The sequence below is a fragment of the Sceloporus occidentalis genome, unplaced genomic scaffold, assembly GCF_023333645.1.
Source record: "Sceloporus occidentalis isolate IW3139 unplaced genomic scaffold, rSceOcc1.0.p SCAF_5, whole genome shotgun sequence".
Taxonomy (NCBI): Eukaryota; Metazoa; Chordata; class Lepidosauria; order Squamata; family Phrynosomatidae; genus Sceloporus; species Sceloporus occidentalis.
The window spans coordinates 160,270,231-160,288,866 of record NW_028316985.1 but is presented as its reverse complement, the minus strand read 5'-3'; the positions used below and the strand labels follow the sequence as shown (position 1 = coordinate 160,288,866).

Genomic DNA, 18,636 nt, shown 5'->3' with positions numbered 1-18,636 from the left:
CATTCTTTCTCCTCTGGCTGACACACAACCTCCTCCTCCTTCACTAGGCTTCACTAGGGTTGGTGTCACCCAGTGTGGTAACTCATGGTGTCAACTTCCCCACCATTGACACTCTTTTTCTGCCAGAAGACAGATGTTTCGGAGAACAGTGGTGTCACACCTTCTTAGGGGGGTCACCTGGTGCGGTCTACACCCCTTTAATGTTGCCACTGGACACAACACACAAACAACAACAACAAGTCAGAAATGACTTGAAGGCACACAACAACAACAGCAACTGTCCTATGGTCTTCTTCTCTTTCTCCAACCTTCCCTAGAATTGTTGTCTTTTCTAAGGATCTCTGGAACAAAAAGTGGGAACAGCCACCTTACTCTCTCCTCCCAGGGTGACTGGATGTCCTCCTTTTGCAGGACACGTCCTCCATTCCCACCATCGGTCCAGGAAGAATTCCAAACCGTCCTCCATTTTGAGCAGGACTAAGAAGCATGAATTTACGTTCCTGTGAGTGGTTTTAGCTTTTTCTTTTGTCATGCCCTACATGCTTTCTTGGACGTCCTCCATTTTGCAGTGCCTTGTCCTCCTTTGCAGTTAGGACAGCTGGTCAACATCTGGTCACACTCTCTCAGCCTCAGAGGATGGCAGTGGCAGACCCACTCTGAAGAAGCCTGACAAGAAAACCTGAGGATGGGGTCACCGTGAGTGAGAAATGACTTGAAGGCACACAACAACAACAACAACAACAACAGCAACAGAAAATATAAAATAAATAAATAAAGATGGTCTTTTCTTTAAAAGGGGGGCTGAGGAACAAAAGGCGGGAAGGGCTGCCTCCCTCCCTCCCTCCCTCTCTGCGTCCCTGTTATTCTCTCTCTCACAGACACGCGTCCACACATTCACACGTGGGGGTGGCTGACACGCAACGCCCTCCTCCTCCTCCTCCTCCCTCCGCCTCCCTCCGAGCCCCGTGACGGAGACACGCCTTGGAAGGAACGGTTCACAACGGCAGCAGCAGCAGCAGCAGCAGCAGGAGCAGGAGCAGGAGCAGCAGAGAGGCCCTCCTTCTTCTCGATGGGCTCCACTGAGGAGCTGCTCTTGCTCCCGCCGCCGGAGTCTAGTCTCCTCCAGAGGGGAAGGGAGAGGGCGCCGCCCTCCTCGTCCCCGGAGCCCCTCGGAGGGGAAGACGGAGCCCAGAGGCGGCCGAGGAGGAAGAGCCAGGCACCCGAGAGAGAAGAGCAGGAGGAGGAGGAGGAGGAGGAGGAGGAGGAGGAAGGCCAGCAGCCACAGCAGCAGCAGCAGCAGCAGCAGCAGGTGAGGGACCAGATGGCCTCGCCTCAAACGCAGGGTGACCACTACGCCTCCCTTCCACCTTCTCTCCTCAAAAACGTCCTCCATTTTGACCCCCAAGTGACCATTTGTCCTCCTTTTCCAGGATGTGTCCTACATTTGAGCCTCCTGTCCAGGAGGAGCTTCTCAAAATGTCCTCCATTTCGAGCCAGAGCTGACCACTGGCCCTCCTTTTCCAGGATGTGTCCTACATTTGAGCCTCCTGTCCAGGAGGAGCTTCTCAAAATGTCCTCCATTTCGAGCCAGAGCTGACCACTGGCCCTCCTTTTCCAGGATGTGCCCTACATTTGAGCCTTATGTCCAGCAGGAGCTTCTCAAAACGTCCTCCATTTTGAGCCAGGCATCCTCTTTTCCCAGGACATGCCTTACTTGTTCCACCTTCTGTCCAGGGGGGATTTCTCAAAACGTCCTCCATTTTGAGCCAGGGTGACCAAACGTCCTCCTTTCTCCCAAGACATTGAGTGTTCTGTCCGGGGGGATTCCAGAATGTCCTCCAAATGGCCCTCCTTTTCCAGGACATAGCCTACGTTTGAGCCTTCTGTCCAGGAGGGATGTCGCAGAATGCCCTCCATTTTGAGCCAAAGGTGAACAAATGTCCTCCTTTTACAGGATGTCTCCTATATTTGAGCTTTCTGTCCAGAAAGGAGTTCTCAAAATATCCTCCATTTTGAGGCAGGGTGACCAAACATCCTCCTTTTCCAGGACGTGCCCTACATTTGAGCCTTCTGTCCAGGAGGAATTTCAAAAGGTCCTCTATGTTGAGCAGGACTGAGAAGCATGGATTTAGATTTATAGGGTTATGTCAAGCTTTTATTTTTGGGGGGGTGGGGGTGTCCTCCATTTTTCTGGAATGTCCTACATTCTGTGGTGCCTTGCCCTCCTTGGTGGTTAGGACGACATCAGTGACCCTGCAGAAAGGAGGACACAAGGCACCACAAAATAGAGGATGTTCAAGGAAAACATGGAGGACATGACCTCAGAAAAAACTAAACACACTCCTAGAAATAGAAGTTCATGCTCCTTAAGCAGACTCAAAAGGGAGAACATTTTGGGATTCCTCTTGGACAGAAGGTTGAAATGTAGGACATGTCTGGGAAAAGGAGGATGTCTGGTCCCATCATCATTTATTTATGGTCATAGAATAACCAGGGTGACCCAGTGTCCTAACCACAGAGGAGAAGGCACTGCAAAATTGGGATGTTAGGGGAAATGGAGGAGGTGTCCAAAGAAAAGCTACTCTCCTAGAAATAAAAGTCCATGCTCCTTAGTCAGGCTCCACAATGGAGGACGTTTTGGAATTCCTCCTGGACCAAGGTGACCAGCTGTCCTCACCTTAAAGAAGGACAAGGTGCTGCAAAATGGAGGACTTTTGAGGGGGGAAATGAGGGACGTGACCAAAGAAAAGCTAAGCACACTCCTAGAAATCTAAACACATACGTCTTAGTCAGGCTTCAAATGACGATCTTTTGGGATTCTGGACAGGAGGTGGAAAGGTAGGACATGTCCTGGAAAAGGAGGATGCCTGGTCACTCTAATGAGTGACTGTCTGCCTCCTTTTCCCATCGACTGAAAATCGTGCTGAAGACACCTCTCTGCCAAACTACACATTTTCACTTTGGGAGCCTTTTCTTCCCTCTGAGTTCTTGAGGTGGTTACAGTTCCACTGAACAGCTGTTTCCTTGCCTTTTGGACTCTGCTGCCATTGTAGTGCAAGGGGTAAGGACAACACCAGGTGACACCTTGAGGGAGGTGCCACCACTGCTCCCCAAACATCTGCCTTTGGGTAGAAATGGGCTGTAGCATTCTCCAGCATCCCTTTGGGGTGACCCCACTGTTCCCCAAACAACTGCCTTTGGGAAGAAATGGGCTGTGGCATTCACTTTCATCCTTTGGGGGTGACATCATTACTCCCCAAACATCTGCCTTTGGGCAGAAATAGGCTGTGGCATTCGCAAACGTTTGGAGAGCAGTAGCTGAAGAAATGGGGTGAGTGGAGGGAGGCTTCATTGTGGGAGAAATGAAAGGTTCCAGGTTTTTTTAAATTCAAATTTAGATTTTAAATATATATATATATATTCTTTTTAAATTTTGTGAAAAAACATCCCATCTGACCATAACCGCATGAAACTATGTACATATAAACACGTTTAGGCTGTGGCTATGATATTTAATTTTAAGGTGTAATTTTAGTTTTACTACGGTAGTTGCTTTACATCACAGCTATTATCATTACATTCGGCGATATAGGGGAATTATGATTCATGAGTATTATTATTATTATTGTATTTATTTATATAGCACCCTCTGTGTAAATGGCACTGTACAATTATGGGAGGAGGTCAGTGGGCGAGGATGACACCATGAGTTACTGCACTGAGGGACACCAACCCTAGTGGGATTGGGCTTTGCCAGAGATAGAACAGACAAGTAGTAGCCATGGTGTGGTGTGAAGGCCTACATTGTTGTTAACTGGCCTCAAGTTGACCTCGACTCATGCTGACTCTGTGGATGAGACACATCTCCAAGATCCCCTTGTCCTCAGCCACTCTGCTCAAGTCCTGCAGGCTCAGGGCCATGGTCTCCATGATTGAGTTTAGCCATTTAGTCTTCCTCTCTTTCTACCACCCTCCACCTTTCCTAGCATTGTTGTCTTTTTCTAGTGAGTTGTGCCTTCTCATGAAATAGCCAAACCAGACAACCTCAATTTGATCATTTTGGCTCCAGGGAGATTTCAGGCTTGATTCATTCAAGGACCCATTTGTTTGTCTTCTTTGCCATCCACAGTATCCTTAGCACTCTTCTCCAGTACCACATCTCAAATGAATTGATCCACTTTCTTCACTGTCTAGCAACTGTATGTGGTGATGGGGAATACATTATCCAGATATCCAGATGATTTGTATATTGTTTAATTTTTAATTTATTTTAAAAAATTAAATTGTGAATTTTAAATGATGGATTTTAGATGTGGATTGTTTTAATATTTGTCCTTTTTAATTGATGTGTTTTAACTGATGTTATTGTTTGTTAGTTGCTGTTGTTCCCTGCCTTGATCCTTGGGGAGAGTGGGGTTAGAAATAAATAAATAAATAAATAAATACTACTACTACTACTACTTGGCTGGATGCCTGGCTAGGAAGGAGAAAAAAAAGAGTCCCTTTGATAATGGACCAGCAACACAGGGCTGTGTTTTCTGGTCTCTTTTTCACCAAGCATGGGAGATCTGATTTCATGAGGGAAATGACACACCTAGGGGAACACCACTGGCCCGCTAGAAAATGCACACACCCAAGCAGGCGTTTTATAACACATGGGGGAGGCAAAGGAAGAGAAAGCCCTCCTCCCATCACTTTTTGTTGCATATTTTGGTTTTGGGTGGGTAAGCAAAACCATAGAAAGCATAGCTGTCACACCTCTATTCTTTGAAAACAATAGGGTATATTTGTATCCCAGCTGCTTCCCTTCCCTTGGCAAACTCATTTCATTTTTTTATTCTGTTTAATGGAGCTCTGCAAAAGAATGTCTGCAGTCCTCCAGATCCTTTGGACTTCATCTCCAAGAATACTTGATGATTGGTCAAGCTGCCTGGGGTTTCTGGGAAGTGAAGTCCAAAACATCTGGAGGACCAAAGCTTGGAAATCACTGTCCTAGATGATAGGAAGGAACTATGGTACCCTCTGTCAAGTTTTCCTTAGAAAACTTAAGAAAACCCATCAAGAAAAAAGAAGGGAAGTACAACCTCAAATCATTTTTATATCGCTGTGCAAACTTGTTCTGCTCACGGATCAGAATGCTTTCTGCATGTGTAAAAAGTAAAATGAATTTTCTTTGAGTTGTGTATTAATATTCATTTCTCTTCTAGAGTGTACATTAGTTGAAAATCAGCCAGTAATATCCGGAGCACAACATTATAAGCAAAAGCCGATATGCCATATCCCAGAATTGCCTGTCAGGCTGTGGTTATAATTTTGCTGTGTCTCACTGTGAAGCTGCCTGAACTTGTCCACTAAGAATCAGTAAAATATGGATGTTTGATATGTTTAATTAACATTTAAAAACACTAATGTGATTAAGACTAGTTTGAACAATAAGATCTTGCAAGCTTCTCATCCTGAAGAAGTGAGTAGAGACAAATGGTAATGTTACCTATACTTGCTTGTTCTTGTTATGTTGTTTTCAATCAAGTTGACTTCAACTTACAGTGGTCCTATGAATGAGAGACCTCTATGAATCCCAATCATGGACAGCTTTCACTCATCTTGAGAATACCTGGAGGGCCATACAGCAGTACTGAAATTATAGGCCATTGTGCATGGTGTTTGCTATTTTTTATGTAAGATTAGAGGCTCCCAAGTCAATACCCTTAATTTTATTCAGATGTTACACCCAAAGACAGATTCCAAGAAAGTAGCCTAAAGCATATGGCAAGGTTTCTAAGACTTGTGTGTGTTTAATTACATTAGCCCTCTTTATATATTTAGAATTCTCCATATGGCAACATGGAGCTGCAAATTCCCTGTGCCATCTGCCTATAGAAACTGAACGTCACTAGTGTACAAACCTGGGGCAGTCTTCACTGAATCAAGGGCTTGATCACATGGAGCCCTGCCTACACAGAGACAGTTTACTTGCAGATACAGGTACATGTTGCAGACATGTGCTTCAAAACAGAAATGGTGGGAGACTGAGCTCATGTTTCCATTCTATAAACAGAGAAGAGCACTAATGTATGAATATAGCTATTCTCTTGGACAAATGGAGGTGTGAATTGCTCTATAGTTTTAGTCAAAACCAAGTAGTGCATTCAATACAAATAGTAGACTTATTTTGTTTTGTTTTTTATATGATGAACAGGTGTAACATAGCTGACATAGGAGTTTATCACACGCGAGGGCTCCTGTCATGCTCCTGTTGCCCAAAGTCACCAATCTGCAACAGTAGCCTCCTGGAGGGATTGCGCCTGGCGCTATTAAAGGGGAACGCTTCCGTTTTCATCATGGAAGCGTTCTCATGATTGTTAGGAAAAGGGCCCTTTTTTAATAACGATTTGATCCGTTATTTAAAAAGGTCCCTTTTTCTAAAATTACACTGACGCTTCCATGACGAAAACAGAAGCATAGCGCTATGAGTGATCCCACCAGGAGGCTCCCGTCAGTGTTTGGTGACATTTGGGCGATAGGAGCATGACGGGAGTCCTCATGTGTGATAAACTCCTAAGTCTTGACAGCAAGTATTGATAGCATAGTCTTGATAGTCTTGACTCCTCTATGTAAGAGAGGAGAGGAATGGGAACACCTTTTTTCAAGATTCTGTTTGTCTTCTGAAGTTTTTATAGGTTTGCGAATTACAGAATATATTTTTGCTTTCTAAGTAGCCATGACATTGGATTTTTCCCCCCAGGATGCTATCACACAGGCAGAATGTCTCTCAATTACAAAAGAAAAGAAAGTAGGGCCAATTCAAAAATGAACACTATTATGCAGATGGTTATCAAACTCACAGAAGAACACAGTGACCATCCCAAAGCCAAAGTAGTGCGAATGCAAAAGAAATTATCATATGAGTACGTACCCTTCTAGAATTCGAATTAGCATCCCTGCACATGCGCAGTGAAGGCAGAATCGGATTGTGACCTTTTTACACTTCTGGCATGGCTTGCCTCCAGTTCCCGTGGTTTTGCCTTGTTTCACATTTGTTCATTCATTACCCTTTATTTCACGTTATTTAGGCAATTTGCATTATTTGTTCATTCATTACTCTTTATTTCACGTTATTTAGGCAATTCATGTTATTTATTCATTCATTACTCCTTATTTCATGTTATTTAGGCAATTCACCAATTCAAAATCAGTCCAAAGCAACCTTGTACTTGTTTGGGCATTGGACTATGACTCTAGAAGGCAGGGATCGAATCCCACTGGGTGACCTGGTGGAAGTCACACTCTCTCAGCCTCCTCAGAAAATGGCAATGGCAAACCCCATCTGAATAAACCTGCCAAGAAAACCCTGTGACAGGGTCGCGAGAGAGAAAGAGGGAGCCAATTCCTTCCCCCCAGTTGGAGAGGATGAGTTTTGCAAAGGAAAAGAGCCAGAAAGGGCTCAGAGGAGGATGGAGGGAGGCAGTGTGTCTCTGTGGGGAGGGCTGCTCCATCCCCAAAACAGCTCCAGAAGTGCTCCGAGAGGAGAGAAGAGCCTCCCACAACCAGAGGGAGGGAGGGAGGGGGAAATTGTAGCCAGCAAAGGAGCTTGGAGATTGTAGTCTGATTCAAAGGCAATCCAAGAGCGACCAAGACATGTATTCCATACCTGCCAAATTCAAATTGAATGCAACTTTGGAATGGAACAGGATTTGTAAATTCTGTATTTCCCCGAATTTACATATCTTTCGGTTGACTCTGGATTGGGTTCGAATTGAGCTAGCATTGACTTCATTTACGTGTGATAACCTCTTGTGCAATAACGTGAATCTGCATGATTGCATCCGTGATCACACTGCATTGACCTACCAATTTCCCCCGTGTGATAACGACCTCAGTCAATCAAAAGTTTTTATGTGGTCATCCAGATGTTTAGACTGCAGTTACCAGCATTCCTCAACATTGGTTATGCTGGCTGCTGGGACCTGAAATTCAATAACTTGTGGGGGGTCATGCAATTCCCACCTCTGTCTTAAATATTTCAGCCCTGCTAGTATAGTTTCATTTTGTTGGGTTGCCTACACAGATAAAATAAGTCATCTCCTGCTAGGAAGAATGTGTATATTATAGGGGCATGCCAGTGTTCCACAGAAAAAGAAAATTTGCCAATTAACGGAGGTTTTTGCATGTCCATTGCTTCAAAATATTAGTGTCCCAGTTCTTCGTATAGAAAACAGTTAGAGTAGATCCGTATTTCTGTAATTATTCATTTTACTGAATAAATATTCAACTTGATTTTACTGGGCCCTGTAACTTTTTTCTGATAAATTTATTTTATTTCATTTGAGATATTTGTATTGCACCTTTCTGCCTATTATCAGGCCTCCAGGATTGCTAACAAAAATAAAAGAAAAAAGGAAAATTAAGACATTATAAACGCAATGAAGAATTAATTTCAAGTGTGAATGAGGAATGTTTTCCTCAGTGGAAGTATTACTGGTGGGTTTGTACTTTAAGTGCCACACTGCTCCTGAAATACTTCCATCCATTTCAAATTTACAAAGAGAGTTTAAGAAGACTATCACAATAGCCACCAGATCTCAATAGCTAAGCAGGGACAGGTCTGGTTAGTACTTAGATGAGTGATAGTCAAAGAATACTAGATAATATGGGTTATATAGGATGGCAGTGGCAAACCTCCTGAGAGTATTACTTCTCTATGGAAATGTATGAAATTAATGAGGCCACCATCGGTTAACAGGCAACTTGAAGACACACACACACATGCATTGCAACAAATCAAAACAGATAGTGAACACATTCCCTACCTTGATTTGAAACCAAAGAGGGAAACAGACGGGCAGGAAAAAGCAGCTTGAAGCTGCTTTTTCCCAAACCATATCGAACCCCCACCAACCACACCAAGTCCTAAGTCAGCATGGATGCACACGACCTAACTGCATGGTGCTGCGTCAAGTTGTGCCGCTGGGTAATTTTTTGTTGTTGTCTCCTCACCATCCTTGCACATCATCACATAAATGCACTGAATGGCAGCCCCCTTTTGCTCAGCCGCATAGTCGCATCTGCAACCCTCCACCAGTATAGAACATCGGAGCATGCAATCATGCCCCCCTTCATGCATCTTTCACCCCCCTTTCACTCCATGCCCCCTCTTGGATGGTCTGGTTTGTATATATTGTAGTTATATGGTGTCACACTGTCACTTTTGGGCATTGCTGCCTCCACAACTTGGGTACGGTAGCTCCAACCGTTTTTAATGCACTCCTGCATTGGTGCATTTATATACACAATAAGGGTTAGGAAAGATTGCTTCTTTAAAATTGGACTGGTGTTGGAGCATTAATCTGTATGGGTGAAGGTGCTCATTTTCTGGAACAAGTCGGAAAGATTTAGCTTCTTTTTGCTTTGGTTTTTAGCCCTGGAGCGCACCTTGGCTATGTTTTCCACCTGGTTTCAAGGCATGCGTCATTTAAATGCCCCACCTTGAAACCGGGTGGAAACTGGCTTATTTGGTCCATATGTTTCAGGACTTTTTTTTTTTAAAAAGGCACATAATACATTCTGGCTAGGGAAAAGCATCTGCCACTACCAATAAAGACATAGTATGAGATGCATCACTTAAGCTAGAGTTGAGATCCTCCAAGTGTTTTGGCCTATAGTGTCCATCAGGTCCACTCACCGTGTAAGAAAGAAATTGTGAGAATTGCACTCCAGAACATCTGGAACGCCAGGTCACCCCGACTTAGGCAGGCCCTGGGCTATTTGCTAGAAAAGCTAGTCAGTGCAGGAAAGATACACAGAACTTGACAGGTTGTATTTGGAATTCTGCAGCAGGTGGTTTGATAGTTGGCACATGGAGGCACATGGTGTCAGCACGTTTTTTACCAGTGATGGAAAGAATTTCCCTGTATCAGGTTGCAGGAAGAGGAGTGTAGTATCATGTAAATAATAAGCATAGCATGAAAAATTAGGAGATGGGTGATCTTTGGATTCAGAATGCTTGCACATAGCCTCATGTGTTTATATTATGAGCACTTGGTATCTCTCCTGGTTTCATTTTGTGTAGATCTTTGGGTTTGGAAAATTCGGTTTGGGTTTGGATAATTACGTACGAAAGGGGAGGGGGAGAGTGGCCACCCTGTAGAAAGGGACCAGAGTTCTGTAGCTCATTTGTGTGATGCAATTGCTCAGAGCAGGCTTCTCAAAAGAGCAATGATTAAATAAAGTCAACAGCTTTTTTTCTTAGCAGTACTGAAGAGCCTGAACCTGGTTTACATAACAAGACACTTGGTACTTCAGGAAGTAAAATTTGTTCTGAAGCACCTCCTTCATTTCACACTTAATGGGAGAACTGAGGATGTTTATTATAACTAAGCAAAGGAGTACTCTATATAAGTAGCATTTTCTTATGTCCCCTAAGTCTCAAGGGTATACACAAGGGAAGTATGTGAACTGTGTATACTGTGTAACTGTGAACGTGACAGCACCTTGCTCATTTTTCAGTACATGCAAAAGCTTCCATACAGATTACTCTGCAAATGCCTGGACTAAAATAAACTTGTCAGTCCTCAAGCTGCAATTTATTATTTTAAAGATGCCACATTCTTTTATTTTTGCTGTAGCAGACTAGCACAGCAACCTTTCTTGAAACTGAAAAAAAAAGAAATCCTGAAATCTATAGGAATGTTCTGCAGGAGTTTTGTGTGTTTTTTAACCTTTCTCCTGCATTTACTCCTAAACTTGTGGTGACAATCAGGCTGGTAGATAGCAACTGACCCAAGATCTCCTAGGCTGCATTCACACTGGAAAAATAATCCCGTTTGATACCACTTTGACTGCCATGGTTCAATGCTACAGAATTCTGGGAATTGTAGTTTTGTGAGATTTTTAGCCTTCTCTGTCAGTGTTCTGGTACCACAACAAACCACAATTGCCAAAATTCCATAGCATTAAGTCATGGTAGTTAAAGTGGAGTCAAACTGGGTTATTTTTGCAGTGCAGATGCAGCCCTAATGAGCCTCATGGCTGAGTGGGGATCTGATACCTTAACAAAGACTGAATCATTACATTTCTGTTAATACCATGTATTACCGGTAATAAAGGCAACATGGCATGAGTGTTGTTGGGCTGTGACTCTGGAGTCCAGAGTTCGAATCCCAGTTTGGCCATGTAAACCCACTGGGTAACCTTGGGCAAGTCACATTCTCTCAGCCTGAGGGAAAGACAATGGCAAACCTCCTCTGAACAAATCTTGCCAAGAAAACCCCATGATAGGTTCACTTTAGGGTCACCATAAGTCAGAAACGACTTGAAGGCACACAACAAACATGCAAAACAAAAAATAGTACATCCCATCTTTTTAAGAATTCCAATTTCAAATGTAATGTAAAAAATATTAACATAGCTTTAATATTTAGAACATGAGCTAGCCAAGAAAATATACAGTATCTGCCTTTTATATAGCCACAACATCAGTTACAAACAGTTTCTTTCTCCCTGAGAAAAAAAATTGGTTGGTAACTTTAGCACATGATTATTCTCAACAGCAAAAGTTTTAGAGGATAAAAATCTATAATAAATACAAAACTTAACTAAATTTAGTGCATCATTTTGAGCATCGTAATAAAGCAGTTGGATATTGCAACATGGAGAGATAGATGTTCTAAATATATCTTCCAACTCTATAGAATTATAGAATTGGAAGAGACTACAATACACAGTGAAAGCACTCATAACAGATGACCACGCAACTTCTGTTTAAAAATCTCCAAAGAAGGAGACACCACCACACTCCAAGGCAGTATATTCTACTGTCAAACAGTTCTTACTGTCAGGATGTTCTTCCGGTCGTTTGAATCGATTGCTCTGTGTCCTGGTCTCTGGAGTAGCATAAAATAAGCTTGCTCCTTCTTCAATATGACATCCCTTCAAATATTTAAACATTAATATATGAGTTTATTTGCATTAATATATGAGAGGAATATTTAACATATCGTTAGCTGCACTATTAGATGAGAAGCAGTGTAATGTGGTTTTGAGCATTAGACTATGATTCCCTGCTCAACCATGGAATGACTGGGTGATCTTGGGCAAGTTACACACTGTCAACCCCGGAATACTCCATGATATGTGCACCTTAGTTAGAGTCACCAAAAATTGGAAGTGACTTGAAGGCACACAACAACGAAACAAAAACTATTGGAACTTACATTTTTAATATAATCATGATTACTTGACCCTCATGTATTGAAAGGAAAGAACCCTCATGTATTGAAAGGAAGAATTCTTATCCTTTAAAAACAGAGCTAGGTAAATGCAGTAATGCTGTGAGATACTTTCTGATTTGAAGTGAACAAGGACTGCATTTTTAATTTTTTTAATGTTGTTAGTTATAAAACAGAATAAATATATTTTAAAGGCTTCCATTGCCCATTTTCCAGCTGTTTCTCTTATTCTTTTAAACTAATGCTAGATTAAGGAAGAGAACTGCATGGGTTTTCCTTTTTAAAGAACTGCCACATTAAGTCTCCTTCTCCACTTACACAAATTTAATTCATGAGTTTGCTCCTGGAAATATCTGATTATAGATTGTTCCACTAACTTTTGCCAGTGTGTGTTCTTTGGGGAACAGCTTGTGCGGAAAAAGCAGTCTATGCCACTCTGCCTGTTTTCAATTTTTGCACTGTTGCGGTTCACTGGCTGATTTCACTGGGATACCACATTAGCAATCTCTGGCTATATATCAACTGGCAAATTTCAATGGAAGGGTTTGTTGGTTTGTTTGTTTTTCAGGAGCTTGAGGTGGCAGAAATAAAAGGGTTGTGGATCACATGCAACTTTTGGGATATGCACCATCTCAGTCCTTTTTAAATAGTTATTGGTCAGGAGTTACTGAATTTTCTCATTTGAACTAATCTGAAATTGCCATGGTTAAAAATACAGACACAGAAATGTCTTTGAAATTATTTGGACCTGTGGATTTGTAATTTGAGGCAGAATGGCATCTTTAGTTCCTGACACTTTAATAAGATCTCCAAGTTCAACCCCCCCCCCCCCTCGGTTCTCTAAGGGGCCCTTAATATGTTAGTGCAGCTATATGGAAGCTGTTTTTCCATGTGTTGCTCCTTGACAGGCATGTTAGTATTTAATTAAAGAACATGGCCAGAACCAATCACGTGGGTCTTTCTTATTGGTGTAGTCACCACACCCCTGTGTGCACACATACAGAACACATCTTAACTCTAAGTTTGGAATCTACAGCCTCTGCCCATGTTTTCAGGTCATATATTTGCAGCACCACAACTGCATGAAAGTCATATATGAAAAAGCAGCTCTTTCATAGGGCACGGCCTCCTAAGCATTTTTAGGCAGATGAGGTTATTAGCAAGAAAGAAATGCCTGTAAGAGAGCCAGCATAGTTTATAGTGGTTCAAATATTGGACTAGGACTCCAGGAGACAGGGGTTGGAATATCTGCTTAGCTATGGAAATGCACTGAGTGGCCTTGGGCAAGGTTGCCTTAAAGTCACCATAAGTCTGAAATTATTTGAAGGCCCACAGACTCTGTTCTCGACTGGTTTAGATCTTACTTGTGTGGCAGATCTTTTGCAGTAGTTGCAGGGGACCAGACTTCTTCTCCTGTTCCCTTATCTGTTGGAGTTCCCCAGGGCTCTGTTCTGGGTCCCCTTCTGTTTTCTCTCTACACACTGTCCTTAGGAAAACTCATTAGCTCTTTTGGCTTTTCCTACCATCTGTATGCCAATGACACCCAGCTGTATCTTTCCGCCCCTGGCCTTTCTCCAAGGCTTGTACAGCAAGTTTCGTCTTGCCTCACAGCTGTCTCGCAGTGGATGCGCCATCGGCGTTTGAAGCTCAACATGTCCAAGACAGAGCTTCTTGTCTTTCCTCCTAAGCCCACCCTTCAACTCTCCTTTTCTGTCTCTGTGGACAACATTTCTATTCAACCAGTCCAGCAAGCCCGCAGTCTTGGTTTTATCTTTGACTCTTCTCTGTTGTGTATCCCTCAGATCCAGACCACAGCCAAGGCTTGTAGATTCTTTTTGTACAATATTGCCAAAATCCGACCATATCTCTTCGCCTCTACTGCCAAGATCCTGGTCCATGCCCTAGTGATCTCATGACTTGATTACTGTAACGTCCTCCTGGCTGGGCTTCCTCTTTCTCACCTCCATCCTTTAATTTCTGTCCAGCATTCAGCTGCATGCATTATCACTTCCGCCCACCGCTCTGACCACATCTCTCCTGTGTTGGCATCCCTTCACTGGCTCCCCCTCCCTTTACGCATTCAGTATAAGCTCCTGCTGTCGACATTTAAAGCCCTCCATGGACTGGCCCCTCCTTACTTATCAGACCTTCTTTCTCCTCACCTTCCCACCAGGGCCCTCCGTTCTGGTAGTCAAGGTCTGCTGTCTCAGCCCAGGATTTCCTCTGCCCCATCCCGGATTCGCCCCTTTTCACTTGCTGCCCCTCACTCCTGGAACCTTCTTCCCCCACAAGCAAGAGCCATCACTTCTTTAACCAACTTCAAAACGGAGTTGAAAACCATCCTGTTCAGAGAAGCCTTCCCAGGCATTGCATAATTGTCGCTTACTATTTGATGTTCTTTTGGTGCCTGTTTATCAAACCATTTCCTATATCGCTATGTACTGTACAGCGCGCCCACGTCATATGCGGGCGTGCCTTATGCAGCTTGAGCATACGAGCTCAAGCCGCGGGGCATGCGCAGGGCGGAAGGGGCGGCGCGTCCCATTCAATTGAATGGGTGCTTGCGCCCCGTGCGCTGCCGCGCCGCCATGCACAAGCCCCATTGTTTACAATGGGGCTTGAGCATAGGCGGAATTCGCCTTACGCGGAGGGATCCGGAACAGATCCCCGCATAAGGTGAGGGCCCACTGTATATGCATTATCCTACTTGAGAGTATGTATTTTCCCTGGAAAATGATTAACCATCCATTATGAAGCCAAGCCCTCCCTCCAGTCCATCTGCCTTGGTCCAGGCCTTGGAGGTAGAGAGGAAATGCTGGACCTCTTACCCTTTCCCTCCACCACTCCCTTCTCCTTCTGTGTCATGTCTTTTTAGATTGTAAGCCCGAGGGCAGGGAACCGTCTAACTAAAAAGATTGCATGTACAGCACTGTGTAAATTTACAGCGCTTCATAAATAAAGGTTAATAAAACAATAACAACAACAACAACGAAGCATGACATATACAGCAAGGAAAAAATAATGTGTAAAGTACAAGTACTTAAATAATATACATTATATGTATTCCTCATGTGTATAGTTGATATATAATATATCCCATTCTCTTGTTTCTGGCTGTGTGCAGACATTAGCATAATATTGGCATGCTTTATTCAATAACTGCAGCCTGGTATTTTGCATATTAATAAATTAAAATAAGTTAAAATTATGGTTCTGCTGAATCAAATAGGGATTATAAGTAAACAAATTGCATTTTCATATATTACAGGTTGATAACACCAGCTGCACACTGGCAGACTCTTGGTGTATTTGCCAGAGCTGTGTGGACAATTAAGAGGAAACTTCCTAGAACTCAAGACAAATAATTCATTGTCTTCTATAATGCTCATTTCATTGAATCTTTTGGAAAATTGAGTCTGTGTCAAATATATGTCAATCTCCCTGAAGAAAATACCCCCAAACAGTGATTGGTCAGTTGTTTGATGTCACGTTTGTCTTTCGCAACCAAGCATACTTGGCAGTCTGTAGGATCCTTATTGTAGCATAAGAAAGTAAAGTCAGCATCATGCACAGAGTTGAGGGGAGATTAATAGTGGCTCTGAAGTGGTGGAGGGAACAAGGTACAAGTGAAAAGTCCTCTCTTGGGATTTTTTATCAATTTGGGTTGTCAGGGCAGCCTACAGAAGTTTATGCTTCTCTGAGTAGATCTACGCATGTGCAAGATTCATATTTTTTCTATACAGATTAAAAGCTTATAGACAGCTTCCCTTCCAGAGCATCGAGTCATAATGGTATGTGAGAATGAGAAATAGTTGCAAAGTCTGTATAAACAGATAAAATGAAAGCCTTTCAATGTGCAGGTCTCCACTTGCTTTTCATACTTTGCAATTAAATTATTTTTCCTTTCAAAACTCTTTAACAGGTGTTGTGTAGAAAAGAAGCATTGCTTCTACTATTACTTAACTTTGTAATGCTGGTGGCCAAGACCTCATTTACGAAATAAACTATGACACTTTTCTACTGTTCAGGAACCAGCTGTTTACAGTTAATCTGCTTTTCTTTTGTTCTCTTTTCCTGTTTCAGTAGTGCTCCCCCAACACACTCATTGTGTTCTAAAAGGGGAAACAAAAGTTGCCCAGTTGTCATAAATTATTTAATTCAATTGAGAACACACTTTTGAAATCAGCACTTTAAAGTTACATTATTTGGAGTCCTAAGCAAATAGTGAAGTATCCTTAGTCACTATGAAACTCACAAAAACATATGCAAATAAAAAATAAAAAATAAAAAGAACATATGTCAAGGAAGGACTTCTAATGATCTCAGTTTGTTTTGTAACTTCTGAAAAACAGCCTTACCAGCTTGTGAAACAAAAATACAACGGGATCTTTCACACTTACTTTTTGAGCTGAATAGATCTGAATTGCATGATCGATGTGATACCGAATCGAAGTTCACACTATGTTTGTCACAATCGAATCTGTCCATGGTAATTTAACCCTGTTGACGTTCACATTACCATTTGTATCGATTTAAAATGGAGCTGACATTTTGATCGTTCTCAGGGCTTTTAACTGCCAATCAAATGATGCACATCTATCTCACACTGTATGGGGCAATGCCCCCCCCTCCGGTCAGCCGTGCAGGGTAGTGATGGCGAGCCCCTCTGAACACCCCTTGCTAAGTAACGCCCGGGATAGATTTGTCTTGGGGGAAGTCACACTCTTTCAGCCAAGAAACCCCCACAGGTTTAGACGTGGTGTATAATATGTGTGTGAGAGCTTTGTTTGCACCAACCTGGAAGTGGAGTCTGTTGTGGTTTTATTTCTTAGGAAAGGGGAAAAACAACCCCTAACCCCCACCCCCACTGATAGATTTTTTAAAAAAAAGTCAGTCAAATCATGCACATACCAGTGAACCACTATTTAAACAACTTTCTTCTGCGTCCATGCAGTAGCAAAGATGTGCATAAGCTGTCTTTTTTAAGTACACCATCTGTTGTTCCCAGAAGAACTCCCAGAAGAACCTCCTCCCTGGCTTTGGTGAGTTCTGGGAATCAGCCATTGGTGCAGATAAGAGGATACCAGCAGAAGGGGGGGGGGGGGAGCCGGGCTGCACTTTTAAGATACCACTTTCCAAAGTGTGTAAAGTTTGAATCCATTTCATTTCTGCAACTGCTTTTTTCACTCCCGCAACTGAATGCCAAGACATTGAAAAGACACAGTAGAATCCCCGGTTCCACAAGAACTGGGTTAAATGGGTTTTTTCCTAGCCTCCCTACAAACTGCAGCAAGTCTACTTGGTGCCAGTGTGAACGACCCTGAAATAACCCGGTTTCCACACTGGATTATTTTGTAGTGTGAATGGTGCCTAAGTCAACATAGCAGCTGCCTTACAAGAACCCAACTGAAATGTCACTGTTGCTTTCTAGTAACAACAATTGTTAATCTCAGTAGAACCAAAAAATAGCATACATAAATCTGTTGGAGTTTAGCACACTTTTAACAGCTCAGATTTTAAGCCACCAGAGAGATTAGTGTGGGAGAGTTATTTAAAATAAAAGGGATTATTGGTATAAGATTTATGCTTTCTTTAGGCCGAGACAGACAGCCCAAATGCGGCGTGGCGGTGGCGATAGTAGGGTTCCAGACTGCGCAGCAATTGCATGGTCCGGATCCCTACGACATGCAGCCTAATGGTGGCCTCCCATCCACACAGGGGCTGCCATCATGGCATAAGCAATGCACATCGCTGCGCATCACTTTTGTCCCGAGTGTGCCATTGGCACACTCACGACGTAACCTGGGAGGCGCAAAAAGAATCTGGAAGAACCGGGTTCTTTTAACCATGGAGGGGACACCGCGCTGTTTGGCGACTGCAGCATCTCTCCAGAGGTAAAATGGGTGAGTGCAGGCTGCCATTTTGGGACAGTCTATACTGTGCCTTTGAATGGTTTTATATCAACATCAGCCTGGTTTCCTGCTTCAGAAATAAAATCTTTTGAGATATTGTTTCCAGACATTAATCAGCTAATTAATTTCAAAAAACTGCACATATAGACATCAACAAATCCTGAGAAAGTGAATTAAACTCTACAAATTTTTGTTTGTGAGCAGTGTTTATTAATCAGGGTTTCTACTGTGCGTTTCCTAGAACTGCCCCACCTCTGAGCCTGAAGGTAAAATACAGAGGAAGACCTTCTATTAGAACGTATGCACAAAGTGGATTTTCGTGTCATCGCAGCTGATTACTAATTGTATTTCACTATCTGGTAATAGAATTATAGACTCATAGAGTTGGAAAAGACCACAAAGGCCATCCAGTCCAATCTCCCGCCATGCAAGAATACAAAATCAAAGCACTGCTGAGTCCTGAGAGATGGCCATCCAGCCTCTGTTTAAAAACCACC

At 42.8% G+C, this 18,636-nt stretch overlaps 1 protein-coding gene across 1 annotated transcript in view; it reads left to right on the top strand.

Moving 5' to 3' along the window:
- The first annotated feature begins 1,010 nt into the window (after window positions 1-1,010).
- FAM241A (family with sequence similarity 241 member A) overlaps window positions 1,011-18,636 on the top strand; it is a 29,146-nt gene continuing 11,520 nt past the window's right edge. Inside the window, exon 1 of the mRNA XM_089525962.1 lies at window positions 1,011-1,309. Coding sequence (XP_089382088.1) covers window positions 1,070-1,309 — 240 coding nt within the window. The 5' untranslated portion in view covers window positions 1,011-1,069. The remainder of the gene's footprint in view (window positions 1,310-18,636) is intronic.